Source organism: Solanum lycopersicum, chromosome 5 (genome assembly GCF_036512215.1).
Source record: "Solanum lycopersicum chromosome 5, SLM_r2.1".
Taxonomy (NCBI): Eukaryota; Viridiplantae; Streptophyta; class Magnoliopsida; order Solanales; family Solanaceae; genus Solanum; species Solanum lycopersicum.
In genome coordinates this window covers 5871798-5899684 of record NC_090804.1, presented here as the reverse complement: position 1 = coordinate 5899684, position 27887 = coordinate 5871798, and the positions used below count along the sequence as shown (strand labels likewise).

The 27887-nt window shown below is 33.9% G+C and overlaps 4 protein-coding genes and 1 pseudogene across 5 annotated transcripts; 4 read left to right on the top strand and 1 right to left on the bottom strand.

The window, feature by feature from the left end:
• The first annotated feature begins 117 nt into the window (after window positions 1–117).
• Window positions 118–2006, top strand: LOC101263209 (uncharacterized). The gene is made up of 3 exons (XM_004239414.5): window positions 118–1115; window positions 1294–1350; window positions 1763–2006. The coding sequence occupies exons 1-3, from the start codon at window positions 290–292 to the stop codon at window positions 1798–1800; spliced, it is 921 nt and encodes a 306-aa protein (XP_004239462.2). The 5' UTR covers window positions 118–289; the 3' UTR covers window positions 1801–2006.
• Window positions 2007–2498: 492 nt separating this feature from the next.
• ASS (argininosuccinate synthase) lies at window positions 2499–8423 on the bottom strand. Its single transcript, NM_001329415.1, is given in 10 exon segments — window positions 2499–3051; window positions 3145–3233; window positions 3840–4025; window positions 4168–4242; window positions 5616–5798; window positions 5946–5994; window positions 6564–6705; window positions 8001–8082; window positions 8193–8251; window positions 8357–8423. Coding segments are annotated over 10 exon segments (1485 nt in total).
• Window positions 3309–3478, top strand: LOC112941590 (U1 spliceosomal RNA; annotated as a pseudogene).
• Window positions 8424–13145: 4722 nt separating the features above from the next.
• Window positions 13146–19015, top strand: LOC101267604 (probable inactive purple acid phosphatase 1). 2 transcript variants are annotated; one of them, XM_004239000.5, is made up of 13 exons: window positions 13146–13451; window positions 14338–14521; window positions 14686–14777; window positions 14926–14992; window positions 15078–15200; window positions 15628–15720; window positions 15878–16007; window positions 16273–16354; window positions 16591–16723; window positions 16904–17109; window positions 17199–17324; window positions 17648–17957; window positions 18385–19015. In XM_004239000.5, the coding sequence occupies exons 2-13, from the start codon at window positions 14354–14356 to the stop codon at window positions 18688–18690; spliced, it is 1836 nt and encodes a 611-aa protein (XP_004239048.2). In that variant the 5' UTR covers window positions 13146–13451; window positions 14338–14353; the 3' UTR covers window positions 18691–19015. The 2 variants fall into 2 exon arrangements, with proteins under 2 accessions (XP_004239048.2, XP_069153946.1); XM_069297845.1 differs by lacking the exon at window positions 13146–13451 and adding an exon at window positions 13721–13807.
• Window positions 19016–19528: 513 nt separating this feature from the next.
• Window positions 19529–26446, top strand: LOC101262915 (pentatricopeptide repeat-containing protein At1g80150, mitochondrial). Its single transcript, XM_010322559.4, has 4 exons — window positions 19529–21514; window positions 23580–23670; window positions 24429–24523; window positions 25729–26446. Exon 1 carries the CDS (start codon window positions 20065–20067, stop codon window positions 21280–21282), a length of 1218 nt encoding a protein of 405 aa, XP_010320861.2. The 5' UTR covers window positions 19529–20064; the 3' UTR covers window positions 21283–21514; window positions 23580–23670; window positions 24429–24523; window positions 25729–26446.
• The last annotated feature ends 1441 nt before the right edge of the window (window positions 26447–27887 follow it).

The following is a 27887-nucleotide window of genomic DNA, read 5'->3' as shown; positions in this document are numbered from 1 at the left end:
TAAATCTATAGATTTCGATCAAAAAAATTGAAAATTCCATGCATAATTACTGTTCAAACATAAACGTTTGAACTCTCAGAAAATGAAAAATGTCACATAAATTGACACAGAATCAGTATGTTCATTGTATCTTTTAGTTTAAGATCATAATGTTCTAGTATTTTCTTTCTTTAGCTCCATATCAAATTCAAAATAAGTGAGGTTTGTCTGTCACACTTAAAGAAGAGGCTCACTTTAATTTCCACATTCATCAGTATCTCAAGATCACTCTCTTTTCATACTTTTCATCATGTCATGTTTTAACAAAATCTTACTATTTTTTCTTTCATTTCTTCTAATTCATCCACTTGAATCTGTTCCAAGTATCATCCCACTAAATGGTTCATGTACTGATAAATGTGGCAACATTGTCCTAAAATATCCCTTTGGTTCTGGTTTTGGTTGTGGACATCCAGCATTTTCAAGATTCATAAAATGCACTACTTCTGGTGTTCTTCAATTTTCCACTACCTCTGGCATTTACACTATCTCCTCACTAGACTACTCAACAAACACATTTGTTTTAACTGACCCCTTTATGTCAACATGTTCCTCAATGCAGAATTCAGGCAGTTTTACATTGGATCATGATGATTCAAGTTTAACTCCCTTTAGTATTATGAAACAAAACATGTTTGTTCTACTAGGATGTTCAACAACATCTGCTGTGTTTGATCCAAAACAAGACTTGTGTGATGGCGGTTCGGGTTCAAATGTATGCAGGGGAATGTATTCTTGTAAAGGGGTGACTGGGATTGGATTAGAACCAAATGATCCTATTTCAACATGTTGTGTTTATGATCCACCAGTTCCTGTTGGTTCAGGTTATGGTTTGAACTTGCCTAGGCTTCAGTGTTCTTCGTATTCATCGATATATGGATTTGGAGGTGATGAAGGAGATCCTATGAAATGGGAGTTTGGGATTTCTTTGCAGTATAATAATTCATATTATGTTGATGAGTCTTGCAAGAACTGTGAGGATAGTGGTGGATTTTGTGGTTTTTCTGGTGCAGATGAGTCTTTTGCTTGCATTTGTAGGAATGGTGTTAACTCTACTATTAATTGCTATGGAAGAGGTTTGTTGAAATGTTTGCGATTATCGTATTGTTTTGTTGTAGTTTATGGTCCGGCACTATTTACGTTATCTTTGTATTATATGTTGTTTCTTGTACTTCTGTTACTTTTCGTTGGAATGTTTTACCTTGAGTCGAGAGTCTATCGGAAATGGTGAACTAATAATGTGTGTGTGATCAGGATATGCTTTGAGTGGGACATGGAGACACAAGATTCAAACTGGAATGAGTATTGGAGGTAAAGGCAATGCCTTTTTCTAAGTTTTCTCTGTCCAAAGTTTTTACTTTTTTGAACCAAAAAGTCTTCTTTAGTTGAATTTTTTTGCTAACTGTATTGTGCTTTTACATTACTGTTTCTGTCCTAACAAGACAAAAAGACTATCAACATGATTTGTCATGTCTATACTTTTTGTCCCTCTACTTCCAATCTAACGGTAAGGTCTGCGTACATTCTAGCATAAGATGCGTCTGAGTTTTATTTATTTAAGAGAGAATCGAGAGTCAATTGAAAGGCTTCCCCTCCTAGTGTTGTTACAGTGCTGGTGCATTGTAATTTCAGAAGACTTACTGTCGACCCTAACTTATTTGGGACTGAAACGTGGTTATTGTTGTGAACTGTTTCTTATTCTTTACTGTTTTTTTTCCCTTAGGAATCATTTTCTTTTGGATGATGATGCTTTTCATCTGAGATGCAGAAGAGGACTATGAAGTGAAGTGCAAACAGCTCATATACTCTTTGAGATTCATGTCAACCAAGATTAGATCAATAATTATAAGCCAAGAAGTTTAGCTCTGAAATTAAATTATTGTTGCTTCTCAATATCAATTACATGATTACAGTGTAAACATTAAGAATATTTTGTGTTTACTTGTACAAGTTCAAGTTTTGCTGCATTTTTTCTTCTTGACCAACTAACACACTGATTTGAAACTCGATGGATGATAAGCCCGCCTCTCTACCCTTCACTATCTAATTATATCAGCCTTTTGTCCATGATAATGACAAGATTCAAACTAATGACAAGCACCAAAACCACACATCACAGTACATACACTGCATTTTTACCACTGAACAAAAGCCCTGGAGCAGTTTTGCCACATTTTGTTGTGTACTAGTCAATTGCTCAAACAAGATTTAGTAATCAAACACAAATGAGATTAATCAGAAGGGGAAAGCAAAACTGCAAGATTTAGCAATTTTTCTTAATGGACTTTCAAATATATTGAACCAGAGGAAATTTCTGCAAGACAATTTGAACGATAAACTAGCCTCCAGAGCCGTACAAAAAAACTACAGTGCTAAGAAATGGAAAAAAACAAGATTCTACTTGACCCTTTGATGGAACTGTCAACACTAAACCATCAATTCACGACACGAAAACAAATTTAAAGACCCTTCTCAAGCATTGCCCTAACCCTCATTGGAAGCCCATACAGACGAATGAATCCTGCAGCATCGGCTTGATTGTAGATATCCCCACTCTCGAATGATGAGATATCTTGTCTGTACAAACTGTGAGGACTTTGACGACCTGTCACTGAAACTGATCCTTTGTATAGTTTGAGAGTAACTGAACCTGTTGTAGTTTTGGTAATATTCTCCATGAAAGCATCCATTGACTCGCGAAGTGGATCAAACCACCTGCCAGCATAAACTAATTCTGCATATTTGAGGGCGAGAGAATCCTTGACTTGGATTGTTTCACGATCAAGTGTAAGAGACTCAAGTTCTTGCACAGCTGAGAAAAGGATAGTTCCCCCAGGGGTTTCATATACTCCACGGCTCTTCATTCCAACAAGCCTATTTTCAACCATGTCTATTCGTCCAATTCCATGTCTTCCGCCAATTTCATTTAGCTCAGAAAGAAGAGTTGCAGGAGAGAGCTCCTTTCCATTTACTGAAACAGGAATACCAGCAACTATCCCAATGTTCACATACCTGCACAGTTAGAAGCAGCTTTGAAAGTGAGAAAGAAATGCATTAGATCTTTTTACTACAATAAATAAGAAAATCAAAATAGAAGATTCTCACTCAGGTTGATCAGGTGCATCTTGGGGATCAACTGACATCATATACATATCCTTCATTGGCTCATTTGCAGGGTCCTCAAGAATATCTCCCTTCAAATACCATTTTCAAATGAGTTTTACAGGTATAATCAGTTATTCACATGGCCATACTTCAATATTTTCTTCAAATTTACCTGCATAGGGTCGATGGGCGATCAGGAAGGCCCATGACCTAGGTTGGTGGGCTCCATTGCACTTTGGAAGTGCCCGTCTAAATTTTGGCCCAGTGGCAGAGCCTACGTCATAACATTTTCTTAATTTTTGATGTTTTAGTTTCTTATTCGTAGTTTACTAAAATTTATTAAGAGCGGAGATTCATCTTCTATGTGATTCATTTACCGACTATGATAATCCTATACAAATCTCAATTAAGACTGGTACCTCATATCACTCTATTTTACACATTATATATACTAATTGTCCTACGAAAGATGAGCTTGTGCATTTCATCAAAATTCCTAGCAAAAAGAAAGAAGTTGCAGCAAAATTGAAGAAAAAGCATGAAGCTGAAGTTGAGAAAAAAAATTTGACATTTTGACAAGAACAAATAAGAGATGAAAACAGTTCCAACTTCTAACAAAGTCAGTGGATATAGAACACATCAGCATACTAGATGAATATCACAAGCTACACAAGATCAACACAAACTATAATTACCTCGTGACTAAGATGCCACAAGTTTCTGTCTCTGCTATAGATAGATTTCTTTGTCACCGGAACTGGTACATTGTGCTTCTTAGCATATTCAATAGCATCCTCTCTTCCTGTAATTTCCCATTCCCTCCAAGGGGCAACAACACTGAGTTCAGGATTCAGAGCAAAGAATGTCAGCTCAAAACGGACCTGTAGTGGTAAAGAAGCATAGTTGAATAAGATGAGTTCATTAAGCAGTCCCCTGGGCTCAGACAAAATAGAATTAAGATGATGCTGCATAGTGATGATCCGCTAAATTGACATAGTAATGTTAAAAGATCCAGGATAATACCTGATCATTTCCCTTCCCTGTGCATCCATGAGAAACAGCATCAGCTCCAACCTCTCTGGCAACATCAACCATTGCCTGCATTTTATCAGGCTAAATTTCAGAGTCCAACCCAAATTCAGGCAATGAAAGCACTGATGCTAAAATGTGGATGTTCACTTAATCAATTGTTATATCAGCTTCATAACTGGACTGTTAGTAAGACAGTTTAGCGGATAATATATGACCATGAAAAGTTTGGCCCCCTGATCGCACAGTGAAGATGTCCATGCTAGTACTTTACTAGCAGTTTCATCTTTCTGAAATGTCAACGCTTGATGTACAAAACACATTTAATATAGGGAAAGAAAAGAAACTAGTAGCAGACACCTAGGATATGTACAAAACACATCATGGGTGCTGTATATGTCTCCCAGGCTATGTTGCTAGGATCCTATAAAAATTTTGTTGAACCAGTGTAGCTCAATTTTGGAGGAGCCAGCAAAAAGCCCCTACTTTCTATAACATTCCCCCAAAAGGTAATGTTTCCTCTCATACAGTCAGGTTGCATTTTGAGAGGCAAACCTGAATCCAATCAGAGAAATTCATCTAGGGTACTGCATACGTCTCCCAAGCAAACAACAGCCAGAGAGACAGCAAGATGCCCCATAAGTGACTCAGAGACAGACATATTACTTTTTCCAAAACAATGCCTATTTTCCAGAATCTTGATTCTCTTTAATGCATGCACAAATATGGTGCATATGACACCTTCATTAACTGACTAGGTTTGTTAATTGCCTACCTACACCCAGTGAAGCACCAAATCTTGGGATTTCTCCAAAATCCACCATATTTAATATCCTTGAGAAGTTGCTCAAGACGTGTAATAACAAGCTTAGTCCAATTATTGGAATGATTACCTAGAATCCTAGGAGAAGTTCAATCTGTCTCAAGAATCATCGATCAAGACCTATACATCATTCTCTCACAAGTTCAATTTTCACGGAAAGAGCAGTTGGGCCTGTGATTTTGTCTGATTGACTGTTTGATTGTGACGCCTTTTTCCTTCTTCTCCTTTTACATTCTTTTGTTTTAAGCTTGTGTTTTAGGAAAAATTACGACTTAAAAATGAACTATGCAGAAGAAAGTCCCCGTCAGGAGACAAAACTTGGGTACTATACAAACTAATTATACATAATTCAAATATATAGGAACTTAATTGCATAACCTGCTTAATAAGAGCAAAATTGTCCACTATCCTTGGTTGGGTGCCAAAAAATGCATACTGACCAGAGCCAAAAATGGTATTAAGACTAAACTTGTATTTAACCTCTATTTGGTTGGCAAACAAACATGAACTTCTCCAACAGAAACTCTTTACTGTCTTTTCCTAAGAAGGTTTGGGGTTGTTCATGCAAGGGGACATGACCAAAAAAGATTCAATTTCTTATTTAAGATTTGCAGTTCACCTTAGCAATAACCGGGCGGGCCATTGATGTCCCAAGCAAGTATTTCCTTTCATAGATAGCACCAGCTCGCAGACAAGGAAATATGTAATCTTTCACAAATTCTTCTTGCAAATCCTTCACCACTAATTGACAAGCCCCACTAGCCTTGGCCTTTGCTTCCAAGCCTTCCAATTCCTTAATCCCCTGTGAAAGTAATAATTCATCTCAGATATGAGTTCCTACGAAAAGAAACTTATTTGTTTGACTGTTAAATTTTATGCACTATAATTCCATATTTTTTTGCTGAACAAGAACATAAGAACCAATAAGTGACTAGAAAGAAAAACATACTTGACCAACATCTGCAGTGAAACAGACAACTTCACAGCCATAGTTCTCCCTGCAAAATGAAAAAGATCACTAAGAGATAGACGAAGGAATGAAAACATGGCATACATACCATGCAACATAATCGTTCACTTATTCTGGAAACTTATTTTCTCATTTTGGTTATCATGGATTTTTATATTCAACTTTCTGGATTACTTGGATACCTTCCCAATAACCTATAAAAATTATCTTCTTTTGAATAGAAAAAAATAAGGTCAAATATAGTAATTATCTGTAAACTGAAGCTATTTTCATTCCCTTAAGTCCTTTTCCATACACAAAAAGTATAGCGTTCTTATATTTTGACAGTCTTTTCTCTTTCTACATGTAGTTTGGAATCACATATATGTTGCAAACTGAACAAGGTTACAGAGTTTCCATCTTGTAAGACTGACATACAAGAGAAATTTCTAGCAACTTCTCCAGAACAAACACATAATGCTGAAAGTGGTAATGAACATTTGAGGCCAATCCACCATATATTTCGGGAGTTACAGTTAACACATGACACAACAGAAGTAACATATCATAGGTCAAAAATACTGTAAAAGAAAATTCAATAGAACAGAAAGGAGCTACCTTAGCCAAGGTACAATAACTGAAGTGTCCAAGCCACCACTATAAGCAAGAACCACTTTGTTCAATTTTTTGCGAAGAGGTTTTTCCAAAATAACAGTGGAGCTTGTTGTTGCTTTGTCATTGCCGAAGACTGCCTGGATAGCTGCAATATTCAGGTATTTTTTCATCATTACCCTATACACTGAAAATCGGCGACTAAAATTGTCAAAGCCAACCAGGTAGGTACTTTGATGGCACCCCTAATGGGTTGCACAATGAAGTTCCTTAGGGTGAACATATAAATCTCATGGTCAAGTTCGACAGTCATTTTCTGCAGTATCTGAAGAAAAAGATCAACTTTCTACACCATTCAAAACTATCTAGCATTATTACAAACTGAAAACATGTAGTTGGACATGCCTTGAGCATTTTTAAAAAGAAAAGGGTATAACAACATAGTGGCCTCGATTTTTGCATAATGTAAAATGTTTTCCAATAAAACAATTTTCCTTGATTTTCCAATATTTGGTTGCTGAAGCTGTGGAAAATATTTTCTTTAAGAGGAAACCAAGGAAAGTCATTTTCCACTCAAATCCAGTTCCTACTAAAATGTTACATGTCCACATTTCTCTACCCTGCTTATGATCAACGAACAATATTCCCAACCCCCAACCCTGCCCCCAGCCTCCACCACAATCACATTCCTCCAACTTCATATCCAACCAAACATCAAAAAGATGAGAAAAATATTTCTCATGGAAAACATTTCCACAATGCTAATTTGGTACTTTATATGGTCTCCTTATATTCTACTAGATATAGAGACATCAAATGCTAATATAGCTGTATACAGAGACATTTGAATGCTAATAAAGACCATTGGTCAATGTGTTGGAACAAAAATCACTAAATCATGATTCAAGCTGGGAAAAGATGTGTGCTTGGAAGTCAATATGATAAGTCATATGGAACAAGAAACATTTTCAACTTCACAAGAACATGAATGAAGACAAAATGTATTCCCTTTGAAGATAAGATTGTTCACAAAGAGTACTGCATCAGAATAGCAGTAATTTAAGGTCCACTACAACAAATCATTTAGCCACATCAGAAACTGATAAAGCATTAGAATTAATATGATAATCTGACCTTAAACCTTAAGTCACCAGTCACCACCAACCATTTAACAAAAATATATTCAACAAGATAGAACCAAAACAAGAAAATGAATCAAGCTCGCACCTAAATGGACGTGTTTCAAACCTATATAATCTATCCAAAAAACAAATAACAACAACAACTAATCCAATGTGATCCCACAAGTGGGGTCTTGGGAGGGTCGGGTGTAGACCTTATCACTACCCGCAAGAGGTTATTTCCAATAACAACTCAGCTCAAAAAAAGATATTTTCAGAAGCAGGTTGGACAAAAACGAAATAAAAAGCTAGTAGAAACTACCATGAGTGGCACAAGGGGAAGCAAAGCTAGAACTGCTATGAGCAATTGCAACACCATTAAATTCACTGGCTTTTACACCAAGCTGCAATAAAACAACAGCATAAAACGCAAAGAAACAAACCCCATCAGTATAAATTTCAAGTAATAAACAATGAAACATATAAAATAAATTAAAGGGTACATATCAAGAACCTCTTGCAAAGAACCCAACTTTTTTGAACACCAAAACTTATCTTGAATCCTATGTGAACCTGCATTTGCAAAAGGGTCATCAAAAATAGCTCAAAAAATCAATCTTTACAAGATTAAAACCATTTCTGACAACACAAACACCCAAAAAAGTGAAAAATTTATACTTTTTACAGAGCCCCTGAATAGAAGATTGACAGAAGAACATGAAGAAATCGCTTGAACTTGAGCCATCTAGTAAGATTAGTTTACAGAAAATTGATAATTTTTCAAGAAAAGTTGATTTTACAAATGGAGGCAGAACAAGAAAGTGGAAGCGAAGAAAATGAAAGAAAAACAGCCAATAAGCAAAGAGTAGGTTTCATTTAGGGGTGTTATACTTTGGAAATAAAAAAAAAACAAAATTAAAAAAAATTAAAAATTAAAATTTATTTACAATAAAACAAAAAAAGAATATACATGAAGCAACTTTTCTAACTTCTTCTCTATTTTTTTTTTTTTTGAATAATAAGACATAAAAACACCTAAATTGTGATAAAGTTATCACTTACACCTAAACTATGCAAGGGTTGTATTGTTTTTAACTTAATTTTGTTATATTATTTATAAATTTTATTGATATTATTCGGATAAAAAAAGTTATTTCGTACAATTTCAAGTTCTAAATTAATTTGGTACAACTTTTTCTATTGTTTAGGTGCAGTTCTTTATCAAACTTTGATATTGTATTACTGTAATTATATATATATGTGTGTGTTAAACACAAAATTTGACATAATATGTAGAAAATGATTTATGACATTTTTCTATTAAGATATAAAATAATTGTTTAAGCGCAATTGGTTAATTAGGTCTAATATAGGTTGGGAAGAGTAGGTATAGTTTGTCAAATTTGGTGCATATATAGAGAGATTAATTTCAATAAGTACTACAAATTTTAATATTTGTTCATCAATTTATTTTTTAAAAATTAATTATATATATGGTGTAATAATATATAAGTCAGACTCGTTTTTCATAAGAGTTAAGCTAAACACATATATTTTTTATTTTTTATAATCGTTTATTTAAATATATAATATTTACTCAATTAATTAATGTTATTGGGAACTTGTATAATTCACGTGCTTTGGTTGTACGATTTAATAGAATAGTTTTATTGTTATACTAGTTTCAGCACACGTGCGTTGCACGTGTATCCTATGTTAATTTTTTTTTTATATTTCATTATAACAATTAGAATTTTACATGTACATGCATGTAACGAATAACAAAATCCAACAATTACAAATAAAATTATAAAATTATGACAAAAAAAATCAGGTGAGGATTCTTATTTTAATGTATAAAATTTATCAACAAACTGTAAATTTAGAACTTTAGATAGTAACAAAAGATTAACTTTAGCCTAAATAAAAATACAATTAAAACAATCAAAAATTTATGGAAAATCAAATTAAAGAAGTTTAATCACAATAACATCAAACGATGTATAAAATTTATCAACAACTGTAAATTTAGAACTTTAGATAGTAATTAGCCAATTTGCATTATATATAGTAACAAAAGATTAACTTTAGCCTAAATAAAAATACAATTAAAACAATAAGAAATTTATGGAAAATCAAATTAAAGAAGTTTATAGAGAGAAAACACATACAAAATAAACAAAGAAAAAAACATGCGACAACATACACATTCTTTTGAAGACTTTAATCATATAACAATGCAAATCTTTAGTGGGCATCTGGGCATTGATTATGGTCTTTATATATTGATTTAACTCAATGATCTCATAATAACCAATATTTTTAATATTTAGTGTGGCATGTAGAATGATTACTATTTATAAATAAATATTTTATAATATTTTAATTTAACACAGAATAAAATGATAATCTAATTTTATACTTTATTATTTAAATATTTTTTTACCCTTCAACCAAAAACAACCTTCATAGGGAAAAAAATAGACAAATACAATGAAAACTTATCAAACAGTGTAATATAACACCAAAAGATTGAAGAGAAGACACCATATCAGAAAGAAAATTTATGCATTAGGATTGTATCATATATAGCCAAAAAGAACATATACAATGAAATTAATTTTATACAGTGACTATTAATCAAAGAAATATAATTTTTTTTATGAACAACATATCTCAAAATTGTAGTCCACCTTACTTTTTTTGTTCTATTAATATATCAACATATTATCTAAATATAACAAAAAATCATTTAATATAGAAGGAAGAATCATAATTAACAAAATTAAAACGGGAAGAACAAGGAAAAAATTGTAATCTATCGTGACTTACTCTTTCAATAGATTTATTGTAAGTTCATCTAAATGTTAGCATAGCATTTTCAAATGTATTAGAACCATACTGTGCCATCATATAGTTTCTTGCAATAGAGAAGACCAAGAAAATTTTTGAAAAAAGGGTTAGAATATGAATTCTTGTGCTTTTGAGTGTTCTTGATTTCTGTTGTTATTTTCTTTCTCTATGTCTTAAATATCTATACATTTCAATAATATGTGGAAGATGAAAATAATTTAAGTTAATTAAAAAGAGTGAAGTAACATATGAAAGTTCAAAAGAGTGATCTTTTCATTTATAATATTCATTGTAATTAATTAAGTTAAGTAGTGCCTTCAAAATTTAAAACTGAAAAAACCTTTCAACTTCAGTAATTAAGTGATGCATGAATAAATAGGAGTAATGGAAAGACTTTAGGAATCTTATCATTGTTTTTCTAATTAAAAGTCATTGACTGAATAAATTTAAACTTTCTTCCTAACTTTAAATACTTATGAAAATTAAATAGATATATATATATATCATTGTGTAATTAAAATATTTATATTTAATTAAATAATAAATTAAATCTTAATTTAGTAAAAGGGAAAAATGTTATATATAAATATATAAGTTTTAATTTATTAGAGGAGCAAAATGGTAATTCAACTTTTAAGTTTTGAGCTTCATGCTTATAATAATATATGATGCTAATACTCATGATTTCAATAGTCATACAAAAGAATGGTGTTTTTGGATCAATCCAAAGCCCAAAAAAAGTTTTTAAAAGGAAAACTTTCACATATAGCCACTTAAAAATAGTTTAATTATTCGCTATAGCTATAATTTGATAATTACGATTTATAGCTACATGTTATATGGAAGAGAGAGGCGAGTGACACTGGGAGAGGGAAAAGAGGCGAGATAGTGGGAAAAGAGTGGGAGAAAGTGAATTGTATATGTATATTTGGCAAGATAATTGTATATTATACATATGTATTTGTATATATGGCAAGAGAGATTGGGAGAGGAAGGAGAGAGGAGAGAGAGACTCGGAGAGAGAGAGAGGAGAGAAGCGAGTGAGATTGATAGAGGGAGGAGATAGGTGAGCGAGAGAGGGCAGACAGTGAGATAGAGGTGAATTGTATATGTATATAATTGTATATTATACACATGCATTTGTATATATGGCAAGAGAGATCGGGAGATAAAGGAGAGAAGCGAGCGAGATTGGGAGAGGGAGGAGAGAAGCGAGCGAGAGAGGGCAAAGAGTGGGAGAGAGATGAATTGTATATGTACATAGGTTAAACAATTGTATCTTATACATATGTATTTGTATATTCTGACGAATTATACATATACAAATATGACTAATTATAAAAAGTCGAAGTCAACCCACGTAATTAATGTATAATATTAGTTGCGAGTGATAATTATAACAACTATAGCTATAATAAGTAATTAAATATATAAATTTTTCTTAATCGCGTAATTTTCCCTACTTAAAAAGTTAAAATGTTTGTGAGAGGCTCACAAGGTACTACTTCTGCGCTACTTAAAATTCACCTTCCACCATTAAATAGACTAGAGCATTCCTTAAAACAATAAGAGTTTTTTTTTAAAAAAATTGAAATTAAATATATTTGTGAAAAGTAAAATTATTTTTTGGAGAGGGGGGCCTGGCCGGTGGTGGATGCGTGGGGGTTAGGGATCGGGTAAAAAAATAATAATTTAAAATTGATTTTTTTTTAAATTATTGTTTTTCTCAAAAAAAAAAAAATTAAAATTGGAGGAGAGTTTCGAAAAATATCTTCTTTATGTTTTGAGAAAAATGAATTGATTTGAAAAATATTTTTCAAAACTTTTGTCCTAACAAAGTGTAATGATTTTCTCACCTATATAAACCTTTTTTTGTCCCTTGATTGTTTTCTCTAAAAATTAGTCTTTAGCTTACTATATTTTATATTTTTATCTCCAAGTTGACATTGCTTTTTGAATTTTTATATTAAAAGTGTACGTAAAGATAACTTCATCTAGAAACACAATAATATTAATATCTACACATGTGTACTAAACATAGTCTATTTTATTTTTACGACTTCTAACTATATACATATTTCAATTTGTAATAGATTGTTTGGTTTGAACACGAGTATGCTGAAATTAGTTATATTAAAATTAATTATTATAATATTATATTTTGATTTATTTTATTAAAATAATACATATTATTGAATTTATAAAAAATTGTTTGTTAATAAATTTCAGAGATATTTATTATATTAAGATCTTATTACCTCTTTAGATTTATTTTATAAATAACTTTTTATTTCTTTACTACTTACGTGACACTATCTTCTGAGGCTAACGTGTGTTGATAATTTTTTCAATAATAATACTATGTAGGTCGAAAAAGAGTAAAAATTATTTATAAAATAAATTGGGGATAATTGGACATTAATAAAATATAAATATGTCTTTAAAATTTCGGACATATATTAGAAGTACTTATAAATTTTTTCTAAAAATATCATTCACTTTATGTCGTAAAAAAATTCTTTTATTAATTATGATATAACTTATTTAAAAAAGTATTGATATTTCTTTAAAAAGAAGCTATAATTATATTTTGTTTAGATGATTGTTATATTGTATTATACGATGTTATTATTATAAATAAATATTCTGATATTAGAGTTTAAGTTTACTTAGGTATGAAATTCTCTCATGTTGCAATTAGTTGAACTTCATCTTTTGCGATCAGCCGAATCATCAATCAGTTTCTATTTATGTATATTTTCATAGAAGTCAACAGTTTATGCTGAAAATCCGGTCGATTGGTCGAATCTTGAGAAAGATTCGAAGAATTTATCCGACCCTTTTTCCCATTTGATTCATCATCAATTCTTATTTAAACTTCAGTTCAAAGCTCTAATTTTTTGACCCATTTCAGTTTCAGGTCAGTTAGTATACATTTCTTCAAGTTGATTGGAGTAATTTTTTTGGTTTAATGCAGAAGGGTTTGTTTGTTTTTGGGTTAAAGTTTCAATTTTGATGACAATTACATTGGGTTTTGTGCTATCCCTTTTTCTGTTACACTGTTTTGTCAGTTTATGAACTTCCATTGATCTACTAGTTGTTCTATTGGGTGTTCATATTTGTTAATCTACCCTGAAGCTGGTCGTTTGTTGATTACCTTGTGTTTTTGCTTGTTTTATCGTCTGTTTTAGGTTTTTGATTGGTGCTGTTAATCTTCTTGCAACCCAGAAGCTGCTAGCTGTTTTTTGTTTCAATTTGTTCTCACGTCTACATTGTGTTTGTGCCTATTTCTCTATGATTCATTTTTCTCAAGGTTATATCTTTTGATTGTGTTCTAATGTGTGTTGTTTGGTGTGGGGTGCGAAAAAGATTTGATTTTTTTACTAATATGGTCTTGAGTAGGCTAGTTATAAAGCTTCAAATGATGGCATTGATAAGAGGTGTTTCTGAAAATTGCCTTTCATCAGTTTTTCTGAATAAAAGGAGTGCTATTTAGCTCTTAGTTTTAGTATATTGGTAGACTTGGGCGATTTCTATCTCTACGCATGTGGGATTACACCGGGTATTTGTTGGTGGTAGGCTTGGAAAGTAGGTGACTGTATATTTGTTAGATCACCTGGAGATGTGTTTCACTTTTTCCTTCTTAAGTTCTTGGAGTGAATCACTATCGCATATTAAATGCAAAGAATTTTATTTTTTTTGGTATGAGACATGCTCTTTGTTGAGTTTTTGAAGAAATGTCTAATCTTTGTGTCTTGTATCTTATTTTCTTAATTCTCATGTCTCTTCGTTGGTGAATGATGCAGCCATAAGGTGGATGCAATGAAAACATTCGTTATGTTGTTGCCCATTTTATGGGTTCTAGTTGCTCTTCAAGGGGTAACATCTCATGAAGATCATCCTCTAGCAAGGATTGCTGTTCATAATGCTATTGCTGCTTTGGATACTCGTGCTTATATCAAAGCATCTCCGTCTGTCCTTGGGTCAAACGTAAGTTTCATTATCTTGGAGCTTTACCCCAATACTTAGTTAAGCTAGTTATGCTTCTGCTACCTTGTGTTAACTTTCCTGATTAACGGATGTGATAGCCAATCTTTTGAACTGATAATTAAGGATTTCAGGTTCTAATTCCTTATATTCTCGCTATGTTCTAGGGCCTAAACCAAGAATGGATAACTCTGGAGTATGGCACAGGCAACCCGTCAAATGATGATTGGGTTGGAGTGTTTTCTCCTGCCAATTTCAGGTGAACTGCACTTGGTTATAACTGTCAATATCTTAACTATTTGAAAGTTTAACATGTGAGAAATGATTTTGTTTTGCTGATTTTAGTTGCCTAAATTTTCATTACTTCTAATTATGCTAATATGTTGGACGTTTACAAAATATTTCAGTGCAGCTACGTGTGACTCTGAAAACAACATGGTGACTCCACCACTTTTGTGTACAGCTCCTATAAAGGTCCGTCCCATTTATTGATTTATAGTGCAACCTTTTAGAAGCTCTTTATCTGGAGATTGACTCGTGTCTCTTTCTTCTTTTGCAGTACCAATTTGCAAATCGATCCAATCCCAACTACAAAAGGACAGGAAAAGGATCGCTTAAGCTTCAATTGATCAACCAGAGATCAGACTTCTCCTTCGCTTTGTTTTCTGGTGGATTACGGAATGTATGTTAACACTTACCCTTGTCCAGTTTACCTCTATAGAGTTTGCATATTTTACATGAAGCAAAAGTTAGAGACCAAATTCTAAAATCTGTGGTGCAAATCTCTTTCTTAAAGTATTTCTCAAAAAAATCACTTTTTTCAAGAAGATATTTGACTTGTTTTGAATTCGTTAAAAATCTTTGATTTCTTTTCTACTGATTAGTTATATTTTTTTGATTTGTCTTCCTTCTAATCCCACTCTACAAAGACACTTTCTACAGTCTGATGTTCCCCTTATAACATGAATTTGTTTTATCATGCCACATGAATAAGCTCTTGTAGGTGATGGGTCAAATTCATACATATATGGGTCTGATTAAAGGCTAAAGTTTCTTATCCAGGATCTATGTCATCTTATTCTAATGCCATTTCTTTTCCTGTTTAACAGCCAAAGCTGGTTGCAGTGTCAAATACTGTTGCCTTTACAAATCCAAATGCACCATTATACCCGCGGTTAGCACAGGGAAAGACATGGAATGAAGTAAGTTTCTTTCTTCCACTGTTTCTTAATATGCAAAACAAGGTTGAAATTATGTTTCAGGCAGAATAATCAATGTGTTCTGCATCATCACTAATAGTTTGAATAATGACCACTTTGGAAGATCAGATAAAAATGACTGTTTAAACTTGATGCTCAGATGACTGTTACATGGACAAGTGGATATGATATCAATGAAGCAGAGCCCTTTGTGGAGTGGGGCCCACAACGTGGACAACAGACTCGTTCACCGGCAGGGACTTTGACTATCGACCGTAGTAGCTTGTGTGGTGGGTATTTTTTCCCTTCACATTGTGTCCTAAAACTAGCATCTGTTTTCCGTAAATGTAGTATTTGATGTATATCATCTGTTCTCCAATAATGTAACATATGATTGCACATGTTGGATACTTGATTAAATACAATGAGTGTATGATAAACAACTCTGCGTGGAATACGCCTACTTCACTTTGACAAACACTGGATGAATCTCTTTTTATTCTGCATTAACTTAATAAAAGTTTCTTTTAGAAAGAATGGCATTCTGTTCTGCAGGTGCACCAGCAAGAACTGTTGGATGGCGCGATCCTGGATTCATTCACACTAGTTTTCTGAAGGAGTTGTGGCCCAATTTAGTGTAAGTTTACACTCTACCTAGCAGTAGAAGGACAAAAATTAAATCTTGAATGACATGTTTTATTGGGCATCCATTTCTGAAAATGTCAGATAACTTTGAGATTCTTCTTCTTTTCACTATAGTTGGATACAAAAATACATCTACTGAAACCCTGTCTTTTGGATAAGACAGTTGTACATCATGCTAATGCAGGTTGACATTGAAATGTAAATTCAATGCACTTTCTGATTATGCAGATATACCTACAAGCTGGGGCATAAACTGTTTAATGGCACGTATATCTGGAGTCAGATGTACAAATTTAAAGCATCGCCCTATCCTGGCCAGAGCTCTCTTCAGCGAGTGGTTATTTTTGGTGACATGGGAAAGGTTTGGACACTCTTAAAATCTGTTTTTGTTTTAGAATAGAGAGCTAAGTGTTTATATCTGTGCATAGATATTTGTACTTTACCGTCTTGAAACTCTGGAAGTTGCTCTCTTTTGAGTTTCATGTTCTTCCATTCAGAAGTTACACTTGACAACGACCTATTATTGCCTTTTTAACGACAGGAAGAAGCTGATGGCTCAAATGTGTACAATCAATACCAACCTGGCTCCCTTAACACTACCAAGCAAATCATTGAGGACTTAAAGAACATTGACATAGTCTTTCACATTGGTGATATTGTTTACGCCAATGGATATCTTTCTCAGTGGGATCAATTTACTTCTCAAGTAGAGCCGATTACTTCAAGAGTACCATACATGATTGCTAGGTAAATTGCAGGTCTTTTACAATTTATTTCTGAGTACACACTTCTCTGTTTTCTTTTTTCATGTAACTAATAATTTTTTCCCCTCCCAGTGGCAACCATGAACGCGATTGGCCTGATAGTGGGTCATTTTATGGTAAAAAGGATTCAGGTGGAGAGTGTGGTGTCTTGGCTCAGACAATGTTCTATTTTCCTGCCGAAAATAGGGATAAGTTCTGGTATGGTGACCGTATCTTTTGGATAATCCTATGTAGTGTTCCCTTTCAAATCCCACTTGTTGTATTACTTATCTACTATATACATATTTTTTTCTTCCTGAAAATTATGGATATGCACCTTTTGTAGTGACATTAATGAGAATCAGACTTGTAACAATTTTAGCGCTCAAATGATGTTTAAAACCTAAATGTGCATGGCTGTTGGATAAACTTAAACTAGGCTTAATTGTCATCAATTTGTAGATATGGAGGCAGTGAATAGATACTTCTTCCACCCCCACCCCCTCCGAAGTGTTAGGTTTAACGTTGTCATATACTCTCAGGTACTCTACTGATTATGGCATGTTCAGATTCTGTATTGCTGATACTGAACATGATTGGAGAGAGGGCACCGAACAATATAAGTTCCTTGAACACTGCTTTGCATCTGTAGATAGACAGAAACAGCCATGGCTAATCTTCCTTGCACATAGGGTACTTGGTTACTCTTCTGGAGATTTTTACGCTGATGAAGGATCATTTGGAGAACCAATGGGGAGGGACAGCCTTCAAAAGCTTTGGCAGAAGTATAAAGTTGATATCGCCATATATGGTCATGTCCACAATTACGAAAGAACATGTCCCATTTACCAGGTATCCTAAAAACTTGAAATGTTCATGCAATATTTTTGTTCTCATCTTAGCTAAAATTCACGTCGAATGCCACTGATGACACTTCAGGTTCCAAGGACATTGAGAATAATGATGATCTTATACCTCCACCCCATGTAAATCTCTCCCAGAAAGTAAATATTCAACGTTTCCCTTTTCATTGGACCGTGTCTGACTAGCACGGGGATACAGATGAAATTTGACTTGTATAATATATTTTGACAAAGATATATATTTGGATGGAGGGAGTACTAAAGAGCTAAACTGCATGCACAAGTGTTTTACAAACTAGAGAGTGATTCGACATTTAATATTCTTGTTTCTCAAATATTTGTACATTCTATTCTTGTTTCTCAAATATTTGTACATTCATTCTTTGACGCATTCTATGTGTCTTCATCAATGGCAGAATATTTGTACAATGACCGAGAAGAAATCGTACAAGGGACCCTTGAACGGGACAATACATGTCGTTGCGGGAGGAGGTGGAGCTGGTCTAGTAAAGTTTACATCCCTCCAGACTAAGTGGAGTATATTCAAAGATTACGATTATGGATTTGTGAAGATGACAGCATTCGATCATTCAAACCTCTTGTTCGAGTACAAGAAGAGCAGCGATGGCGAAGTGTACGACTCTTTCAATATTTCCCGGGATTACAGAGACATCTTGGCATGCACTGTGGATAGCTGCCCAAGCATGACATTGGCATCTTGATTGGTTTATGAAGATGTCTTCAAAAGTTTGATTTCTGTTATATAGCATCCCACTATACCATCAATATCTTTACAGAGAAGCCTCGTGCACAAAGCATCCTGCGTTCCGAGGAATCCAAGTTCAGATGCACAAACACCAGGAGCCTCACAGATGAACAGTTTGAGTGAATAGATGATAGAGGGAAACAGATTGCTTATTAGCCTTTTTTTCAAGTATTTGTGTTATCATTCAATGTATTGCTATCATCTTTCATAAAACAATTGGCTTAAATGTTCACAACAAGTGTCTCCATAAAACAGCAATATATAATTTGCAGTTGAAGCAATAGGCTCAATCTGAGAGGTAAATTGACCATACCAAACTTAGCAAAAATGTTCATATGAGTTATAACAATAGTGTTTTTTAGTCAAATACAAGAGAGAGAAATTAAAATAAGGTATGCTAATTATAAACACGATTTCGCAAATTTTCTTCCCAGTTAAGGACGTGCAAAACTAAATATACACTTAAATAGTTAATATTTAACCTCTATACACCACATAATTTTTTAATAGAGGATTTGCACCAGACCACCCTCCGCCTTTGATGGAATGTATAAAGATCTTACTTCTATCTTTGATAAAAAAATTTGTTACGATGGATCATCAACTTAAAAGAAAAGGTAATAAAAACACAATTGACAAGAAAATAATGAGAACAGAGTAGCAAGATAAACAAAACAAACGACGATGAGTGACTTATCTAACGTAGAAAAAAACTTAAGGGACTAAAGTGTAGATATTCATAAAGTGAAATCTACCGGGCCCTAACAAAAACCCCAAAACCTAAACCCACGCTCACATCACCTCTACCACCAGCTTCGCTTCATAGTTGCTGGGTGGATTTAACAGAGACTCACTCTCAGTGAAGAATTTTCGTATTTCTTCATTTGCTTCTGGTAATTCTTTGATATTAAGAAAAAAATCGAATCTTTGAAATGCCACATTTGTAATATTTACATATGATTCAGACCCATATTGTTCATTTCATGTTTATACTCGTATGAATGAGTAAATGCGATTGAATGGGTTGTTAAGAAGCCAAGAAACTATCTGGGTTTTGTTTAGTTTTCGTGGGTCTTGAGGGGTTTTTATTGTGTTTGATTGAATCCACGATTTGTTTGTTTCTTGATTGTGCTAGTTTTTTTGATCAATTTGAACATAGTATCTGATGTTTTTGATGTGTTAATGCTTCTGGGATTGGTGATTTTTGATAAGGGTACTTAATATTAGTGGTATTTGAGGTATTGCGTAATATGTATTGAAGTGGAGATTAGTGGATAGGCAATATTTTGTTTGGTGTGTATGTTTGAAACTGAGGGGAGGGCATCAGAACATGCTCACGCTGCGCCTGGTTCGCAGATTTGGAACTAGGAGTCGCCTTGCTGCTGTTTCGTGTGCTGGTAATACTTCTAAAAAAGCTTTAGTTTCTAAGAGGAAGAGAGTAAAAGTAGATGAACCAGCACTTTTTAGGCTAAAAAAGGAAAAGAACCCTGAGAAGTTGTTTCAGTTATTTAAGGAGAATGCTCATAATAAGATTGTCATTGAGAATCGCTATGCGTTTGAAGATACAGTTTCTCGCTTAGCTGGTGTGGGCAGGTTTGATTACATTGAAAATCTGCTTGAGCATCAAAAGACACTGCCACAAGGTCGTCGTGAAGGTTTCATTATTCGAATCATAATGCTCTACGGGAAGGCTGGGATGATACAAAATGCTATAAAGACCTTCTATGATATGCATTTATATGGATGTCCACGAACTGTTAAGTCATTCAATGCTGCACTCAAGGTTTTGACTCAATCTCATGATATGAAGGCTATTGAGTCCTTTCTATGGGATGTTCCTGAAAGGTTCTCCATCAATATAGATATACTTTCAGTTAATACAATCATTAGCTCATTTTGCTCAATGGGTATCTTGGAGAAGGCATATTTGTTCATGGTTGAGATGGAAAAGTTAGGTATATCACCTGATGTTTTTACTTATACGATACTTATATCTGCCTTCTATAAAGTTAACCGATGGCAGATTGCTGATGGATTGTGGAACCTCATGGTCCGTAAAGGTTGTATGCCTAATGTTGCTACCTTTAATGTTAGAATTCAATTCATGGTAAATATGAGGTTTGCTTGGGAAGCTAATAAATTGTTGCAGTTGATGAAACGTATTGGGATTACTCCAGATGAGGTTACATACAATTTAGTGATCAAAGGCTTTTTCCTAGTAGAGAATCTTCCTATGGCTAAAAGAATCTACTCTGCTTTCCATGGTGCGGGCTTCAAGCCAAATTCTAGAATCTATCAAACCATGATTCATTACCTGTGTAGAGCAGGTGATTTTGATTTGTCATATTCGATGTGTAAAGAAAGCATGGAAAATAATTGGTTCCCAAGTTCGGATATAATTAAAAATATCCTTGAAGGGCTGTGCAAGGATGGAACAGAGGAAAAGATGGGAAACGCTCGATTTTTAGTCATCCTGGCTAAGAAAAAGATACCCCCTTTCTCAACAGAAACTTTGGACGCGATGCGGTCAATAATAGATCGTAGTTAAAAGTACAAAAACATTTATTTCTGCTAAATGGTTTAGCTGATTTTGCAGCACCTCCATAATCCACAAAGCTCGATTTTCTTTTTGGTGAAGCAGAAGTGCTGAACTATTACTTCAATGGATTATGAACCTCCACATAATTTGTAATTTCTCCAGAAATAAGATTTTACTCTTTCGGGAAGTCCAATGGGGACTGAAGGATGTTTGGAAGTACAATGGCAACCTAATTTGTATGGTAAGTTTCATGTTCCATTTTTTCATGGTTCCTGTTTATATAGAAACATCTCCTGGTAGATGTATTCAGTTATATGTTTGTGTTTGTTTTTCTTTCACTTTTCTAGCTCAGGCATTAAGTTGCCTTGTTTGAAGGAAGTGAGGTGTTCCGTTGAAATCTCCATTTTTCTTGCATTCAGATTTCTTGGTGTATTTGGGATGTCTAGGGTATGTTGCAGTTCCTTGGTTATCATCTGTCAACAAGCACTGCAGCTAGTAATATATAATATGCAGTAGGTTATATTTGATTAATTATTTGTCTTTCACTTGTCTCTACACTTGGTGCTGAGTAGATGTTTGAACTTCAAGTCAAAGCTATGCCATGAAGGCGATAATGGAACTAGTATGACTGAGTTAGTTGCTTAGCACCAGCTCAAAGTAGACCTCCAAACAATCAACTCTGATTTTTTGATGATGTAAGGTGTTGCATAACTCGCATCAAGAAGATGCGAAATAGTACAAAAGAGGTTAGCGAACTCCAGTTACAAACAAAATACATTTACAGTCAGGGAGTTCACCAATAGAACCAAAAAGCCTATAGGTTGCGCAATCATGCCAAAGTAGAGATCTAATAAAATCTAGAAATGGGATAATATTATTAAGGGGAAAGATTGCTCCAACTATAAAGATTCCTAAGACATTTGGCTTTCAGGGAACTATTGGGAGTTGAAATACCATCAAAGCATTTCCAACTCGTTTCTGTCCAAATACACCAAAATATACATACTAGGATCATCTGCCTGATATTCTTGATGGTTTTTTCAACTTCCCAGTAGCTCCAACTTTCAACTACTTCTTTTATGCCCTGAGGGGTTGGCCAACTAAATGCCAAAAACTGAAAGGAATATGTCCCACAAATCGCAGCCACTTTTCTGACACATGTAAAATCTTTTCACCAGCTTAAAGTTCCTTCTATACAGAGATTGTCTTGAGTCAAAATAGCACCTGTAAGTTGTATCCATGTGAAGCACATGACCTTTCTTTGGAGTTTTGTCTTCCTATAAGCTTCCATGGGCAAAACTCAATAACTTCATTAAGTGCGCACAGTTTCTTGTACCCTGCTTTCACTGAATAATAACCTCTATTGAGGTTGTCCTACCTTAGACTGTCTTCTTGTGTGTTCATTTGGAAGCTTTCTAGTAAATTGAGAAGATCAAAGAGTTTGCCAAGTTCCCATTCCTGCATGCGTCGTCTGAAGAGGGGATTCCATGTGTTCCTGATCTATACTGGCAATTGTAGAGTTGGATCTACTGTAGTCTGGTAAAGGGAGGGGGGGGGGGGGGGGTCTTTTAAAGTTTGCACAATCAACTCTTGGACGCCCTGAACTGGGTCTAGGACTCATGAAAGTTATTCTGCTATGAGATAATCTTTAGGTACTGTAGTTGGCCAATCCTCCCCCTCATGAACTAGATTTTGGGGCAAATCAAGAAGGCGAGCGCCGCGAGGCGAGGCAGGCCCTTGTCGCCTTTCGCTGCCTAAAACACTGGTCCAAAGAAGGAGAGCAAGAGCTAAACCAAGTCGGCTGTTGCCTAAACTATACATGAGCCTTGATGCAACAATGTTAAATGGTTAATCCCTAGGTATGGCTACTTGCTTTGGATTCTTAAAAGTACATCCTGTGATATCATAGAATTACACCAAATTACCATGTGTGCTGATATGATTGAACTTTCAAGTTGACCCTTACCATAGTCAGCAAGGCAGCTGGTCAACATGTTTAGTATCATAAGATGGGTACTAAAAGGACATCTAATGGCTATGGGTTTTAGTTGAAAATTAGGCCGTGTAATCTGGAGCTGTTTAGCCATCTATTTAGAGAAGATAGTTTCTTTTCTTTTTTGTTGACTAAATTCCTCTCATAATAATAAGAAAGTTTGACACTGTTTTCCTTCATTTCCCCAACTTTCAGCATTTTTCTCCTTTTCCTTAGTGAACTTCCTAGATTTGACATGGTTAGGCATTCTGAAGCCTATTAGTCTTCTCATGGACAATATATTAATGACTAGCTTTTACTTTTTGAACTGCAGGACAATATTCCAGTGTTTCATTTGCCACACCAAAGTATATACTTCCACGATGGGATCATATTGCTTCTCAGTTTGAGCTGGTTGCTTAAAGGTAGTTAGTTATACTTTGACTATCTGATAATTTTTTTTTCATCAAATAAAAACGCAAGTGGAATTTAGTTCCCTTTTCCCCTTAGCAACTGTGTAGTTTTAGGAAGAAATATATTCCCTTAAAAAAAGGAGAAAGAGAGTAAGCTGGAGGACAGAGGTCCTGATCTCTGCTTAAATGTAAAACACCCTTTCTTTCATAGGTTCATATATCATTTCTGAATCTCTGAGGTGTAATACTGATTATGGCACGTGCCAGTTGTGCATAACTTATTTATAATATTGAATATGATTTGATGGACTGAACACTTCAATAAAGCTATTTAGGTTCATCGAGAACTGTCCCGAGTCCATCATTTGCAAACAGGCAGACATCTATAGTGATTTTCCCTGCTCCTTGAGCTGTATGGACATGAGAATTTTATAAAGAAGTTGAGAAAAGATCATCAAAAAACTTGGTTCTGTTAAATTTTTTCAAAAAGTTAGTAAAAGGATTCTTCAAAAAATTCGTTGGGTTGAGAAGTGCCTTGGTTTTTATTTCAAGCCAACAAATGTTCTTTCACTTGCAAAACAATCGCAAAATTTTGAGGAAAAAACTACAACTTTTTATACAATTCGTCTTCTGTATATTTTTCTCCAAAAAAAAACCAATAAACTTTTTCCAGAAATTGGCTGACCCCAACTAGCTTAGGATTGAGCTGTAGTTTTAGTAGGCATCTTGTGAAAACTTTCCAAACAGGTCCTAACTTCATGCTGATGTAGGATCTTCGGTAGAACAGAAGAGGAGGGCAACCTTAAAATCTTTTCAGCTGTATAACTACCACGTGCATAACAATGAAAGGACATCCCATTACCAGGTATTTTTTATCTTTACTTTTCCGAGACAAGTTCTTTTATTTTGTATGTTCAGGACTTTTAGTATGATTTTCCAGTCATTTACTGGCGGTAAGAAAAGTGGTCTATTCTGTTTAATTCATATCAGGAGAGAGAAGGCTGTTTATCAATAAAACCCAAATCAGGATAGAAGGAAAAACTGAAAAACAAAAGAGAAAATAAGCAAAAAACAAAGAAGAAAGGAAATGAGAATTGAGAAGGGAATTAGAAGGTTTTGTGCATATTGAAAATTAGGCTTGTTAGTGGAATGTGTTTCAGTAGCATAAGAATAAGTCTCTCTGTTTAAAAAAGAACGAAGAAGTTTAGAGTACCAGAGTTGAAAACCTTCTAATAATTAACAGTCTCAACTCAAACAGTGGCCCCTTGAAAATAAAATCTACATAATTATAAACTTGGGAAAAAGTATTGCAAGTTACTATTGTTTTTAATATTGAAAATATATGGAAAACTGTGGTCAGTTAAGTTGCTGCACTTTTCAAATATTAAATGTGTCATATAAAGTGGAATGGTGAGAATACTATTTTTCTTTGTCCAGCCTCCAGGCCTTAGGTCTAGTGAAAGAGCCCAACGTGTGGTGTGGATTAGGTGAACATCACGAGTTTGAACCCTGCCATAAGCTTTATATTTTAATGAAGAGTATAGGGGGCAGATTCATTATCCATGAGTTTTGAATTGTACACCAATGGCCCTTGTGGATTACTTGGTTATTAATAGTGTTTTTCTTGGTCCATTTTAGAATTGTACCATTGCATAGAGTGATGGTTACTTAAAAGCAGAACAATAAATCTCATGTACTCTCCTATCCTAAACTTGAATGCCGCAAACTCCTCTTTAGTTTATCACCAACTAATGCCATGATTCTTTACGAGCAAAGATTTGAAACATATGACATAACAGAATCTGACAAAAATTTTCAAATCTCAATGTAACATTTTCCCTTTCCTCTTGTTTGGTTCTTTTCCCCTATTCCATTACGGAGAAACTAAAATGCGTATGTTGTCTAAGAAAAAGAAATATAGCTGAATTATCTCCACTACTCCATAGTGATCAAGTAAATCAGACATCAGAATTTGGGATATAGAGTAGCTATTTGTTGTTCTGCCTATCATTTTAATGACAAAAGAAGGATTACATTACATGTCTTTTCAAATGATTTTGGCTAATGCAGGACATAAATATAGTGAGAAGCACTTTAAAGGCAATTACAACAGATACATGTCTGTTGCTTGCGGAGCTGAAGCTGCAGTCCAGGATTTAGCCACCATCCAGACCGAGTTGAGTACTTTCAGGGATTATGATCAGGCGTTTGTGAAGCTGATGACAGCATTGGAGTATTGAACCAGTAGCTTCCTCAACTATCGATGAACACGAAAGGGACTGATTCACGAAAGAGTAGGGCGCTGACAGATGATGCCCTATCGTAGTCATTTCAGTCTGCTATCAATCCCTTTGATCAAACAAACAAAACCAGGCAAGTGTATGGCTGTACTCGACCTGCACTGTGTATAGTTTCTGGAGCAGCTGCCTTTGTTCTTCTCTATCTGTTTATGAAGTAACAGATGACATTTTCAGCTCAAAAGGGACCCACATATTCCTCTCTCGGATACATTCATATCTCCTTTCAGATATATCCCGCCGTTCTCGGATACATCCCCTCAAATACATTCGTGAGCTATGTATCTGCTGATTTCTTGATGTAATCCTACATCCTATAATTTTAAGGGGATTTTTGTAATTTGGGAGAGAATAGAGATAGGATGTAACTAACTCATAACTATATGAGATTTATGTAATTTTTACGAGTTAAAAGTAAGTACTAATAGGAAAAGAAAATTAAGTTTTTTTTTCCATTCAAATTTCACCAAAATAAAAATCTTGTTTGAACATCTTTAATTTCAATTTATGCGTTGTCACCTAAGTTTGATTAAAACTAAAATGATTAATTCCCAACACTAGTTAGAATTAGAGAAAACTTAAAACTACAAATTCTGGTAAACTTTAAGGACTATACTGTAATTAATTTAAATTTAATTGTCATAATCTCAAGTGGCGATTAACATATTTGATTTTTATTTTTCCCCCCTTTAAAATAGTGAATAAATATAATTAATTTCATTGATTAAACTTCTAATTTAAACGAATCGCATTCATTATTTTAGAATGAGCAAATTTCACAATAGCAAATATAAAAATCATATTTGTATGTTATAAATACAGTTTGAATAATTGCGTTTTATAACATACATAAATATATATATTTCACTATACATATACAAAAGAAAGCTTAATCAAAAAAGAAAGAAAATGAGTTCTTCTTTCTTTTATCACTTAGGAGACGTGTGAAATGAAAGTCTCATGCACGGTTTTGAACGAGAGAAAGAAGTGAAGGAATCCTCTTTTCGACTCTGACTCTCCCGCTTCAATCGTTGCTTTTTTTTCTTTTTCTGTTACTTCGAAAGTAGCTGCTTCAGCTTCAGCCACTCGAATTTTCGATATTTCTTTTTATTTCTCATTAAACGAATTGACATCTTCTTCTGGAAATCCTATCTATTGTGTAATCTGTTTCTATTTCGGTATACATATACAAAGATCAATTATATAATCTGTGTTTGTATAAAGCAAGAAACACAAAAGAAAACTGGGTAGGGAAATATCGTATTTGTATAAACACAAGTGTATAGAACAAAAATATATGCATTTGTATTTGTATATACAATTTTCTCTTGTTTTATACAAACATAAATGCAATGTATACATTTATGTTTGTATAAATTGAGAAGGGCGAGTGAGATCTCCAATAAGGTCTGGGAGAGGGGAGAGAGGAGAGAGGGAAACGAAAATATATGTATATATAAATATTCTCTCGCTTTATACAAACACAAACACATTTTACACATTTGTATTTGTTTAAAAGCGAGAAAGGCGAGAGAAATTACCAGCGAGAATGAGAGTGACGAGCGAGATTCACCAGGAGAGATGCTTAACAACAATTTGCTATGGAATATATTAAATCAAACTATTTTTGTAACATTTAATTTGAATTAATAATTTGCTATTATATACCATTTCCCCTTTTAAAATTAATTTCATTAATAAGTTTTTCTTGGTCAAAAGTCAAAATAGAACAATATTGAAATAATAATTGCAATTTGTCTCAATTATAGAAATCAATTAAAGTTGTTGACTATTTTTGAGATTTTTTTAAAAATAAAAAATGTTGGTTTACTACTTAAGATTATGATAATACTCACTCCGTCCACAATTGTTTGACATGTATATTAAAAATAGATGTTCAAAATTAATTGTCCATTTAAACAATTAAAAAAC